The 13,304-nt window shown below is 42.4% G+C and overlaps 1 protein-coding gene across 2 annotated transcripts in view; it reads right to left on the bottom strand.

Moving 5' to 3' along the window:
• The window catches only part of zfyve16 (zinc finger, FYVE domain containing 16), a 41,802-nt gene that overhangs the window by 13,870 nt on the left and 14,628 nt on the right, over positions 1 to 13,304 (bottom strand). Inside the window, exons 4-6 of one of the 2 annotated variants that reach the window (XM_005944594.3) lie at positions 10,053 to 10,149; positions 3,992 to 4,168; positions 3,763 to 3,902 (exon numbers count right to left, since the gene is read on the bottom strand). In XM_005944594.3, the coding sequence (XP_005944656.1) occupies positions 3,763 to 3,902; positions 3,992 to 4,168; positions 10,053 to 10,149 (414 nt within the window). The remainder of the gene's footprint in view (positions 1 to 3,762; positions 3,903 to 3,991; positions 4,169 to 10,052; positions 10,150 to 13,304) is intronic. The other variant, XM_042213009.1, reaches the window with a different exon arrangement.

Here is a 13,304-nt window from a genome sequence, read left to right as displayed (position 1 = left end):
CTCTATATAAATATCCGATAGCAGTTAGGTCCCCTTACTTTCAGCAGCTGTTGAAAGGATAAAGTTGTGGTATGTCAGTGGTTAGAAATACCATTATTACTTTAGGATTAGTTTAACACAACGTCAGGGCTGACCCAGGACCATTGCTGTGAGTCACAGTGCGCAGCATAAAAGTCCTTTCACATCGGACGCAGGATGTGCTGCTAATGCTAATTGCTAACTAAAAGCAAAGGATCCAGAATTTGTTGCTGGCTGCTGGGCTCTGTGGGTTTTTGCAGCAGCTCTACCTGTACTAGATGCACCTGCTCCTTGTCGTTTTTATCTCTGACTTTATGTGAACTACAAGAGTTTGTGGTTTTTTTGCTAGTTCTTCAAATGTTCAATAAAAACATGTATGCTAATTCATAACGAAGAAAGCTTTGTAATGAAGACTGTCATTTCCAAAACACTGCCGCCCCCCCCTGTGACACAAAAATCACCAAACTCGGACGACCACAGACTGTTTTCCTTCGTGGTGATGAAGGAAAACGCTGGGTTGGCATGTAAAAGGGCATTTATTCCCTTCAAAGACCTGCAGTTCAAAAAAAGCGCCCCTCCGACAGCCAAACCCATCTGTTCTCTGATTGGATTGTTACATTTGTGATTGACATGACATTCACCAATCAGATGAAAGGAAGAAAAATAGGGTCAAAATTCGTAGTTGTAACTTGCAGGGGTTTTTTTGGCTAAGTCCACACACAAATCTTTTTTACACACACACAAATCTTTTTTACACACAAATCTTTTTTACGCACGCACAAATTTTTTTTACACATACAAATCTTTTTTACACACACACAAATCTTTTACAATACAAAACTGATTTACAAGTACAAAATATTTATGACCATATTTTGAGCCCATAGAAGTACGGTACTAATCGCATTCCTTTTCTGCTCAATACGGATGTATTGTAATTGGGCCAGCCCAGAGTTGATCATGACCAATTGGCTAATCCACCACCTTTCATTGTCAAAAATAAACAAACATAAAAATGAAAAAACACCATCAGCCCACCGGGCAAATGCCCGGTATGCCCAATGGCCAGTCCAGCTACGCGGTCAGCTGGTGGGTAACAGGCATCTCCGAAAACGTTAGAGCATTATTGAAATATGTGATGTCTTGATGAATCAACCGCCACTCTGTGTTCCTCCGCCACTGCCTCGTTTGAATTTTGGACGAAATGGATTCTGGGATATTGCATTTCGTCATTTCGAGCTGATTGTAGACCAGAAGAGCCAATCAGATATTTTTGCATCCAAGTCTGTGATTGGCTGGTTTTGTGGCACAAATATAACGGCGTACACAAAGAGTTGAACGCGCACGGGCAGAAATGTTGAGAGCGTGAGCAACAATCAATCAATCAAGGCTTTATTCGCCACGTGCAGGTTGCCCTGCAGTGAAATAGGACCCCCCCCCCTTACACACACAACACAGACATCACATGGGGATACAGGTCGGAGATCGGTAGCGTTACAGAAAAAAAACACTGAAATATACACTACAATGGGAAAGTACAAGAGGAAAAAAAGAGACCTCTACTCATGCTGGGCTCCTGGGAGGACAGCATGAGAACAGGAAACAAAAAAACTCCTCTGCACAAAAAAGCACATAAATGTCCACAGCACAACATTATGGAACAGGTGACAAGCCACAGGGTCGGTGGGGGTGAGGAGTAATCCGAAGCAAACACAGCAGCCATCCTGCCCAGCGCTACCATTCCAGCGCGGCTCAGACCCGCCGTGTTCCCAGGAGGGAACAAGCATCGAAGGCGTTTGGAAAGGGAGGGGGGATGAGTGTGTGCATATCAGTGTATATGTATGTGTGTGCGTGTCCAGAGTTCAGCTGAGACAGTGTCCTTCGCCCTGCTAGGCTAAGTAAACAGTCTTCCAGCCAACCCAGGTGGCCTTGCATGGAATGGGAAGGAACAGACTAAACACAGTCGTTATCAGGGTGTTCTTGTTTGGCTCCAGCCTTGCGACCGCAGCTGGCGACGAAAGGGTATCCGCATGAAGTGATGATGCTTTTTACTTTAGTGCGAACAGCTCATATGAATTTCAAAGCAATTCTAACAGTCCAACACTGGTCTCTCAATCTCCTGTTGGAGAACCGTGAGCTTTGCTATGATGTTATCAAACTTGCGCTCTGTGATGTTGTCATTCTTGTGCTCAAAGAGCCGATTCTGAGAACTAACGACCACAGTGAGCCTCCCCAAGATGTCATCCAATTTGGGCTCAGAGATGTTATTCCGAGCAAGCCGTTCCAAGATGTAATCCAGTCTGCACTCAGAGATCTTATTCTGAGTATTCACGGCAGCCGTAAGCCTTTCCAAGATCTTATCCGTGCTGCACTCAATGAGTCCATTTTGAGAAACTCACGCCTCTCCCATTGTTTCAATCCCAGCGGGCAGCCTTGTGGGGGTTTGAACAGCCGGTTCCGCTTTTTTAATTCTTCAATAAGTCAGGACCAAGCCAGCTCCAATCAGCAAGAACCCTGTTACCATGGTTCCGTATAGGTAAATATCTTCAGCACTCAGGCTCACCCAAGCCCAAACTTCTCGTTGAGAAAGGGGTGTCAATTGCATTCAGGGACCAGTTGATCAAATCCATAATTCCTCTTTTAGGTTTTAGAGAACAGACCGTGAGAGAGTGTTCCAGGGAAAAGTAATACAAAAAAACCACGAGACTAGACTAGGACATAAGAGGCTAAGCAGGGAAGGTAAGGGAGAGGAGGAGAGGAGAAAAGTGCGACCGCCTTCGTCAAGAGTAAGAGCAGAAAAAACAATTGCGAGCGAGCGCAAATACAAAAACTGAGCGAGAGGGGCTGCTATTGTGTGTGTATGGATAATAGCAAACACTGAAATACATTTTTTGCACACAGCAATGAATTTTGTTCACTCAAATTCAGCTTTTCTTCGCTCAAAATAAATTTCTCCTCAAAATGCAACACTTGCACCTGCAAACTTTTTTTTACTTGTGCTCAAATGTTTTTACGTGCGCTCAGAATAGTGGCACAAAAATAACGCCATAGGAGTGGAGTCTGTGGGACCACAGAATGAGAAACCCAAGTTAGCCGGGACTAGTTGGTCAGTAGTGACTGAACTTTCAAGACAGATGGGCATGTTGACTATAATACTGGCTATTAAATGAGTGTAGGTATTTACAATGTATTTATACCAAAACAAGGGATCAGTAATTTGAGCCATTTGTTGAGTTATAAACCGGGGTGTACGTAAGTGGTCCGCAGGTGCGGGTTCACAGTCAAAATAAAAGACGCGTACCAGATAAGAAGTTGCAACGTGTGTTTGGGTACATAGGATTTTCTGGAGGAGGACAGACATTTGTTCAGAACTCTTAAAGATGTTGAAGAAGCAAGCTCCTTTAAGCATTGGAGTTCCTCCATCTCCAAAGAAATGTCCAAAGGAGTCCAAACCGCAAAAGAAGCGCGTATTCTCGGAAAAGTGGTTGCAGGAGGTGAGCTGGCTTCAAACAAATGATGAACGCACAGAGATGTGGTGCAGAATATGCCGTGAAAATCCCACTCTAGCAGACAAAAACAGTGCCTTTTATATGTACGCAAACGCGTGTTGCAACTTCTGGTCTGGTGCGCGTCTTTTATTTTGACAGTGAATGCGCACCTGCGGACCACTTATGTGCACCCCTGGTTATAAAGTTCTAAAAAGGTGGAATCCTGATAGATGAGCTATGAGGATGATTGCATTACTGTTGTCTCATCTGCGGTGGCACCACTGAACTCTTGGGAGCTCCTGCGGCTCATCACAGACAGCTTGGCGGTGTCTGCCACCTCTCCATTGGGTAAGATACCATCAGCAAACCACACGCGCTTTTGCTCACGAGGACAACCTGATAACACAGAAAAAGGAAGTGTCTTCAGGGGTACAGTTAAGGAAAGCAAGTGAAAGGTAAAGCAGACTGTGTAAGAATAACCTTACCGTCATTGCTTGGGTGTTTAAGAACAGACACAGGCACCATGACAGTAGGTGGTGGGGAGTTTAGAGTACCAGCAGCACGGGCCTGCTGTAAAGGGGGGATTGTGCTGCAGTATTCAGATGGGACATTTGGGTTTGGGCTAGGACCTGTAGGACTCATCATCCGTTCCAGAGCCTGGGCTACAACAGAAGGATGCTGTTAGAAGCATGTTCATTTTTTTTTTATTTTTTAAAGGTGTTAACTCGAGTCTAAAAAGCTAGTTACCCGACTCATTTAGATGTAGAGACTAGTTTCTTGAAGATGAATGTCTGAATGTCTGAGAAATGGTGGCAATCTAATCTGAGGTTTTATTTAGATTTTCAAGTCCTCTTTAGAGTAAACTAAACTTCAGTGGTCAAATGATTTTTCGTTATTAAAGTTTATTGTATTTCTGGAGAAGTAATTACAGGCTGTGCCTTTTGAAGAAACATGCTGGTTTTAGTAGTAAGGCACAACTTTTACTTTGAATGCAATCCATACATTTTTCCCAAGTGGCCCAGTTTACAGGTCTGTGTGACTGAGGCCTATAAGGCCCACTCAGCCTAAATTTGTCCCCTGCTATGAAGAACCAGGATATTTCTTTTTCCTTTAAAAAAAAAAAAAAATCTACAATTAATCTACAATTAATTAATGGTTGTTACAAAAATTAAAACAACATTTAAAAAAAGCATACAGAAGATAAAAGGGGGCGCATGTCTACTGCAATGGCTACAAGATTGTGAATAATTTTCCTGTAATTAATAAGTTGTGTTTAGAAAGTGCAAGTGGTGGAGAACAAAGGAAAGCACTGCAACATATTATTATAGCTATATTTCATTGGTTTAATTAAAAAGGACTTCCACTTTCTGCGGTTCTGTTACAGATTTGGAAAATAAGTGAGGACACTGGAGAAGGAAAAAGCATCTCTATCAGTAAGTTTCTTCAGAGAAGCCTGTTGAAAAAAAGCTGGACAGTATATTAGCAGTATCTGACCAATAATGGACTAACACAGATATATATCTAAATGCGTCTAAATGCAGTTTAAATATTGAATTTGTCAAGTATATAATATTCACACAGACTTCCACTGCAGGAATTTTAATTAAGAAAATCCTGACAAATAACAAAACGCCTCTCAAATTAGTTTTCTTACAGATGGGCATCGACTCCATTGTCCTGGACTGCAGCTGGTAGCCCTCCATCTGTATTGCTGCCTCGGTGATTGTGTTGTTATGGAACATGAACCACTTTCCACCTGCTCCACATTCCCTTAAGTGTGGCTCTCTAGTAGGGCTGAACGATTATGGAAAATAATCTAATTGCGATTTTTTGCCCCAATATTGCGATTGCGATGCGATATGCGATTATTTTTTAAGGTCTTTGTCTTCTGTATTATTAAACAAAGACAAGCAATACATCATATAGTATGGCCAATACTATATTACATTAATTTTAAACTGTTCTTTCCTGGAAGACAGACCTCTGTTATGATGACATGAGGTGATGCATGAATTGATGACTGACATTTTTATTTAACTTCTTCAATCACAACAGTATATTTGAACATACACAATAGTTTATTTTTAGCTTACAAACATCTGAGCATAAAGTGCTGACAAGGAACCCTGGTGTAAACATTAAAATGAAAGTCAGTACAATGTGCAGATTGCAGAAATATACATAAAAAAAATCAGTGGCTTTACCACACTCAGTTTTTCGACATCTGTGAACTACTAGACAGTCATTCAATTAAAAAATAATATTAAATAAATAAAACTAATAAATAAAAAATACACACATCTTACTGATCTCTGCAGTCAGTAACATTACACATAAAGTGCAAACATAATAGCAATTGTATAAACACACACACAAACACGCCTTTAAAATTTAAAGGCGTGAAATTGGACGGTCTAGCCTTCTGTTACTATGAGGCTAGTTCTGATTAGCGTCACCGCTGTCTCGGTGGAGTTTAATAAACTCGGCCGTCTGCTTCTTGCTATCTAAAATATAACCAGACACTGGTGTAAATTCTCGACTGTCTCATACTTCTGTTTAATAAGTTTTCTGTTTGACGTTTAGTCAGCTGTGTGAAAACCAAGGAGGAACCCACCCGGGGGATTAATAAAGTTTTATTTTATCTAATCTAATAACTTTAATCTCAGCCAAACCGATTTACTCACGAACAAACAAAACACTGAAAAAAGCCCAACAATAACATTTTTAGGTTGTCTAAGTGACTTATATATTACGTTTAACCCGAGCAGCGAAACTCCGCGGTGATCTGAAAATGATGTGCCGGGAGTTGTGCCGTTCTCGGCCGCATCAGTAACCCTCGAGCTCCCGGCTAGCTGTCGAGCTGGTGGGTAGCAGACGCCTCTGAAAACGTCGAAGCACTTTTGCAAATATGGGATATCTTGATAAACCGAGCAGATATTTGATGTTTACACAACTACTTTCTCGCCTGAAAATATGTTAAAAGTTTATTTTGTGACCCAGAAAGATTAGTATGAGTAATTTTAAAACTTAGTAGCGGCCGCCATTGCTGGAAACTGGAGTTTGGCTGGGCCGCGCTATGAATTCTGGGATATGGTAGTAATTTGGACAGCCTTCGGCGCGTCGCTGTGACGTAATCGGTCTACAAATGCGGCCTCAGGAGGATGCAGCCCATGAATTTGGACATGTCCAGAGTATAATCGCAGCCTTTGCGGTTAGAAAATTGCACTTGATCATGTCGCGATATTATCGCAAATGCGATATATCGTTCAGCCCTACTCTCTAGCTATCATTACCAGCTGCAGTCCAAGATGGTGGAGTTGGAGTCCCTCTTAATGCAGCAGGTGAATGATACAGAAGAGTGCCGCTACATGTTTCCTCTAGCTCACTGACTAAAAGAATAAAATTGGTGGCAGCCAGTGGTACCCTTAAGCCGATACACCGATGGTATCAGTTCCAAAATCCTACGTTCTCAAACTATCACATTCACAAGATGTTCACAAAATGTGACCGCTATCCTTGATCATGAGGTCAAGTTTTAGGACGTACACTTATATATACACACACGTATAAATTTGAAACTCCTTCTTGCCTTGTTCTCAAGTTTCTGTATTCATAAAGTTCAGTGTTGGGGTGTAGGACTGTAGCGTACATCAGCATAACAGCTTTTCTAAAGCTGTGCCAGTTGGATATTGGTTTAGTCCCCAACATTGCTATAAGATGAGTTATTACTTTCAGGAAAACTGGCTATAGTGGAGAGGCTTTCAGAGCAGCTTTTCTCAGCGCTGCTGATCAAGCAATTATGTCGTATTATATTGATTATGTATCACATAGCTTTACTTATCCAGTATGTAATGACAGCAACAACAATGTGGCTTTCAAAAACACAGGAATGCAACCACAGCAGATTGAAACATTACAAAGATATTATGGTTATTTAGATCCTTGTTTCTATAATTTCTTTTAAGTAATTCAATTAGTATCAATAATTCAATTAGTATCAATGCAAGAACAGTTATTCGCCTTGCTGTGCAACGAAAGGATGACATGGCAGAAAAAAAGTCAACCAAGGCTTAAGGCTATTTACTGACCCCATTTTCAGTGCAACGGTAACATAACCAAATATATTACTTAAAATGGAGACAAAACACTGATTTTCAATATATGCACACATTCTAAACTCAAACAATCCAGCACAGCAGCAGTACAAAGTTTCCAACATTTTATTCATTACAAGTAAGAAGCATCTTACCTCATCATCTCCTCCTCAACTAAAACACAATTAATCCACGTTATGACAAATCTCTCTCGCCAACTGACATCAGACCAGTCCTCACAGCTTTTCTGAAGCGGCTCCTCTCGTAAATAATAACAGGCTATTAGCTGTAGGCTGAGGTGTATGCAGTAAGCCTCGTATACTGATGTCAGTGAGGGAGAGGAAAGCAAGAGAGGGGAGGAGAGGAGGAGCTGTGTGAGGGAGAGAAGAGAAGGATTGCAACACACTGCCCGAGCATCCAAAAGCCACTAAAGTGGACCATCTCCTCCTTAATTTAGACAGCATGTGAGCATCACATGTCCACTGCACTCGGTGGTCCTGTACTACATAGACTCACAAGCTCAAGGACAAGTAATAGTGTCCTGTTATCACTTTCCTCTGCAATCAACTCCCATCTCCCATCTCTCTCCATATCACTGCTGCAGTCCAGCTAAAAAAAAAAAAAAGGTGCCTATTTCCACGTCTTTTATTGTTACCAAGATGGTGACCTCAGGGAGAGTTAAAGAAAATGTTTTTCCCAGTCTCCAAAACAGCATCACTTAATCCTGTAATCAGCATTAAACCTTTACTGGAAAAAGTAAACGAAACTACCTGATCAACAAGCTCCGGCATGAGGAAAAGCTAACTTTGTAACTGTTCCAATCCACCTTTGTTTGTTTTACACAGCGAAAAATGAACTGTTAACTTAGTCTGATGTTTAAATTAGGTAGGCTGACTGTGGCAGATATACCACTCTCTATTGCACTGATACTTGGAGCAAGCAGGAGTAAATCTAAAGAGGGGCATAAGGTGTAGTAGACCATATTTATTTCAAGGCTTTCATCATATTATTCAGCTCATTGCAAGCACCTGCCTATACAGCATGATAACACTAAGCTAGCCAAGAACCCAGAATGATGTTGAATGCACACGCCAGCCTAGCAGCCAGACCCTAAACTTCAGGTAGCAAATGGATGAGCAGTCAGGCTGCAGCCTTTGTTTCTACCTGTTCATGTTTATACAGTAGAATCACTGTAACGAAGAAACTTCAGGAATATGTTAATGTGTAAATTGATTTACATCGCCCAAAATTTAGGATTCTTATCTTTGCTTTGTGCTGTCAGCTTTGTGTTCCTACCTAAATACTAAAGGAAAGCTTGTATGTGTTTTCATTAGGATAGAAATGGGGCTGGGTATTGATTTTGATTTCTATAATCGATTCAATTCCGATTCACAAGGTCCCTTGCAAGGTCGATTCGATTCAATTTTGACTCAGTCAGAAATATAATTCTGATCATTTATCAGTATATATCCATATTTTTATATCTATGTATAAAAACAAAGCTGACACTTGTGAGACTTCATCAGAGGTGTAAGGATCACGACAGATGCCTTTGTGTAACTGAGGACAAAACAAAGCATGAAGGAGATTTTCCTGGCCTATATTTTTATAGCAGATAACCACCTTAAAAATATACTGCAGTAGATCGATAACCATGAATCAACATAAGAACATTACATGATGCTGCTTAAGTAAAGCAGAGCAAAGTTACAGAGGTTTTATTAAAGACACAGCTAAGAAATAATTTGTAAAAGTTTAAATTCCTCCAGTACTGAACAGCAGAAATTAGGCTTTCTTGTCAGAGTAAAACTTTGTTTTTCTTCAATGCAGCCACCACATCTTCCTTTAAACGTTTACAGACAAACTCACTCATTCATTAGCATAGTTGAACACACAGACATACATGCACAAAAACACACACACCAAATCTACAAAACCATCAGAACTCATTTTCCCTTCTACTAATGTAAGAAACTCAACCCATTGTTAAAATGCAAACAATGTTAGATTTAAGTACGTCCAAACTTGATTTCAACTTTAACTCTAAAAGCTTTGACACCAAAACAGGCATTTAAAGAAATGTGAGGAAAATATAAAGGCCAGCTCAAATGCTCTAACTTTCTCATGAGCTGAAACTGGTCCTCACAAAAGGACAAATAATATTTTTATTGTCTTTATTTATTGTATTTTATTTACTTTATTTTCATAATACAGTTTAATTTCATTGCTCACTCATGTTTGGATGAGCAGTTAAATCATTTACTGCCCTCTGCCACCCCTGGAGGCTATTGCCAACTCCTTCTGTCTCAATTTCTCACCAGGGCCATCACAGGTGACCCCTTGCACGTCGCCCACCGCCTGTTTGACTCGCTATATAATCATGTATTTTATAATAGTACAACACATGGGGATCTTAATAAAGGCATACAAATAAACCAAACAAGAACCTTACCTCTGTGAATGGTGTCAAAGCAGAGGACACATACACGAGCCTCTTTCTCCAGGTACTTCAGTTTACACTTCCTGTTGCAGCACACAGCACAGTAAACCTGCCACAGAGGAGAGAGGATGACATTGACGGCATAGATACGCTACACAGCAATCTGCATGGACAGTAAATTCATGTCTGGAAGAAGACAACAATTAACAGGATGAAACGTGTTTGTCTATCTGGTCCTTCAAACAGCATAGGATTGTGCTATAAACAATAGTAGAACCTAATCATGTCTGATTTAATAAGAGGCCTTTGAGGGACTTGACTCAGCACAGACCTATAGAAAAGCTGAAAAAAAGAACTGCTGACTCATGCTCTCTGCTTACATCAATTCACTGTGCTATATTTGGTCCTCACTTCATCAGAAATTTTACCCTTACATGCTAAAAACTTCCAGAAATACCTTGAATTACACAAGAAGAAAAAAACAGGCAATGCAAAACAGGCATTTATAAGAAGCTCATTAGGTAATCACTTCTATGGTGATTTATTTATCAGAATCACTTTTGGGATCTAGATTTTTATGATGGATGCTTTTCACAGTTTTCAGATTATTTTTTTTGTATAAAGTAATCAGGAAAAATCTGATTATTCAACAGTGAACTCTGCATTTCTGAGTCAATTAACTGTTTAATTGTAAAGCTGGGCATACTCTGTGTGATTTTTGGCCCATTTTGAGCATATTTTTCAGTTGTGCGACCGTTTTGGGAATCGGCCCAAGTTTCACCTTAATTGTGTGTCGTGCATCGTGGAGTACACATGGGGTAACGAGAAGTGATTAACACCTCACGAATAGCTCCAGATCATCAATCGTATGCTCGCAAGGAAATCAAACCTGTTTGAAATCCTGTTGGCCCTTGTGAGGTTGTCAACGCAGCCTCTCACACTGCGCATGCGCAAACAGAAATGGAAAGACGGAGTAGCTTCTTGCAGTTTGGCAGTGCAGCGTGTGATCTGGACACAAGCGATAGAGGCATAACTTGTAGAACTTTATCATGACTGCACCAACTATGAAAAGAGTTGTATGGACATTGCTGCTCAACTGCAGCTGCCTGGTCAATGTTTTTCATAAGCAATTTAGCAAAGTTGATGGTGGTGGTGTGTGTGTCTGTGTGAGTAAAGACAGAGAGGGAGAGCAAGAGACAGATTTAGTGTTATAAGCTTCATGTTATGGACGCACAGTGTGAGCACTCAGTTCACATCAGTGCATCGGGCCATATAGTGTGAGACCCTGCATCATGACCGACGAACCTCTAACCCCTGCGATTTAATTGTACAGTTTGAGCAGGAGCTGAATAACGTGACTGAAAAAAAACGCAGTGTATGCCCAGCTTAACGGCATTAAACTGTTTAAGTTTCTCTTACAAATGACATTTTTAATCTCAATGAGATATTTACCTGGATAAATAAAGGAATAATAATTATGTGAAACAACAGCTGTATTGCTTTAATATGTAGCACTCTTTGTCTACCTGAACACTTGCATTTAACAAAGCTACCCGAGTCAGGTAAATGCTGTGCGGCTAGTGGCTGACTAATTACACTTTGCTTTGCTATTACTGCAGAAATTGACTTCTTTCAGCTGCTATTTGCAAGGGGTTGCCACAGTGAATAGATCTGCATGTCTGAACTTGTATAAATTTTAGGCCAAATGCCCTTCCTGACGCAACCCATCCAGGAATTTGCATCACCTCCCATTTTTGAAAGTGATACCTTCGCATGCTAGGCACTGGTGTTCCCTTTCAATTGATTCACTCGGTACAACACCTAAGTATGGGATATCACGCCCTTGCGTGTCCTGGCTGAAGAAACCTTTATTCACGCCTTTAAGGCGGATGACATGCGATGACACGTGCACGGACCCGCCTGCACATATAGCCGCTGTCATCACAGTTATGCTTCAGTTCTTATGCTCTTCACCTCGCTGAGAACACCTCTGCTGAGTTGGGCTAGCTAGCTGCTACTAGTTAGCTCCACTGTCTGCGGACTTGAACTTAGCTTAACTGCCCCTGTTGGTGTCAACCTCCACCTACGCTGTTGGTCCGTAGGCTGCCTGCGGAGCGCTAATTTCGAGTTTTCCCGTGCAGCGTTTGGCTTTGCGTTTTGGAATGGACTCCAAACTGATGCGAGCAAAGCAGAAATCTTCTGTTCACCCCCGTCTTCAGGGATGCGGTTTCTCTTTGCACAACAGCGACCAGCACAATGCCTGCCCTGTCTGCCTGGGGATCATCCACGCTAGGAGAGCGTTGACTGAGCCTGAAGCCTGTGCGTTTTGTCGCTAGCTCCGGCGCTCGATCCTGGAAACACGCGGTGGAGTTTGTGGAAATAGTGCTGGGACGCTCTGCTGTTGCACGGCATGAACCTCTCCTTTCCGAGTCTGGAGCCCCGGCTTCGTCCGAGTCCGAAGACGAGAATTATCCGGTCGATGTCCGGGCAATTAGCTGGGCTGACCACATGGAACATGTTGACAGGTTAGCCGATGACGAGCCGAAACCATGCAGGAGCGCTGACGGGCTTCAGCTTGGCATGAGCCCGCCAGCGCTCCCCAGGAAGACGATCACGTGCTGGACATCCGTGGTTTGTCGGAGGATGAGCGGGAGAGCTCATTGTCGGCCCAATGTGCCGCCACTGCTGTTGTGCTGGTCGGCCACGATGACACCTGTCTTTTCTCCCTGTTTCGCCGTACTGTTGAGAAGCTGCAGGTGGACTGGTCCTCTCCTCCTCCAGCTCAGAAGCCGTCACAGTTCGTTGGTTTTTTCCTCCCACCGGAGACCGGAACGGCCATAAACTGCCTTCCCATGTTCCCAGACTTTGTCTGCAAGCTAACAGCATCATGGGACAAACCTCTGTCTGTCCGCGTCACTGTGCCCAGCTATGGACAGTACATGGAGTTGGTCCTTGGCTGCTTATAACCATAAGCACCTTATGACACCTGTCCCATAACCATGGTGTCAGCGGCCCCGCAACTCTGCCGTCCAAGCACTGCAGATTCTCTGCTTCACAGCTGGAGAAGATTTATCGGGCACAGGCCTGCACTGCTCGCGCCATGAGCTCCGTCACCATGCTCCAGATGTACCAGGCAAAGTGCCTGGCGGAGCTCGGATCGCTGGTTCCCGATGACAGCCCGCTGGCACCTCTTTTTAACGAGGTCAGAGTTGCCACAGATTACATCCTCTGTGCGTCCCGCTGTGCAGCGCTCTCCCTAGGCAG

Source organism: Haplochromis burtoni, unplaced genomic scaffold (genome assembly GCF_018398535.1).
Source record: "Haplochromis burtoni strain Fernald_Lab_line unplaced genomic scaffold, NCSU_Asbu1 Contig_407, whole genome shotgun sequence".
NCBI lineage: Eukaryota > Metazoa > Chordata > Actinopteri > Cichliformes > Cichlidae > Haplochromis > Haplochromis burtoni.
Note: the sequence above shows the minus strand (reverse complement) of the source record. Positions and strands in the feature narration are given on the sequence as shown.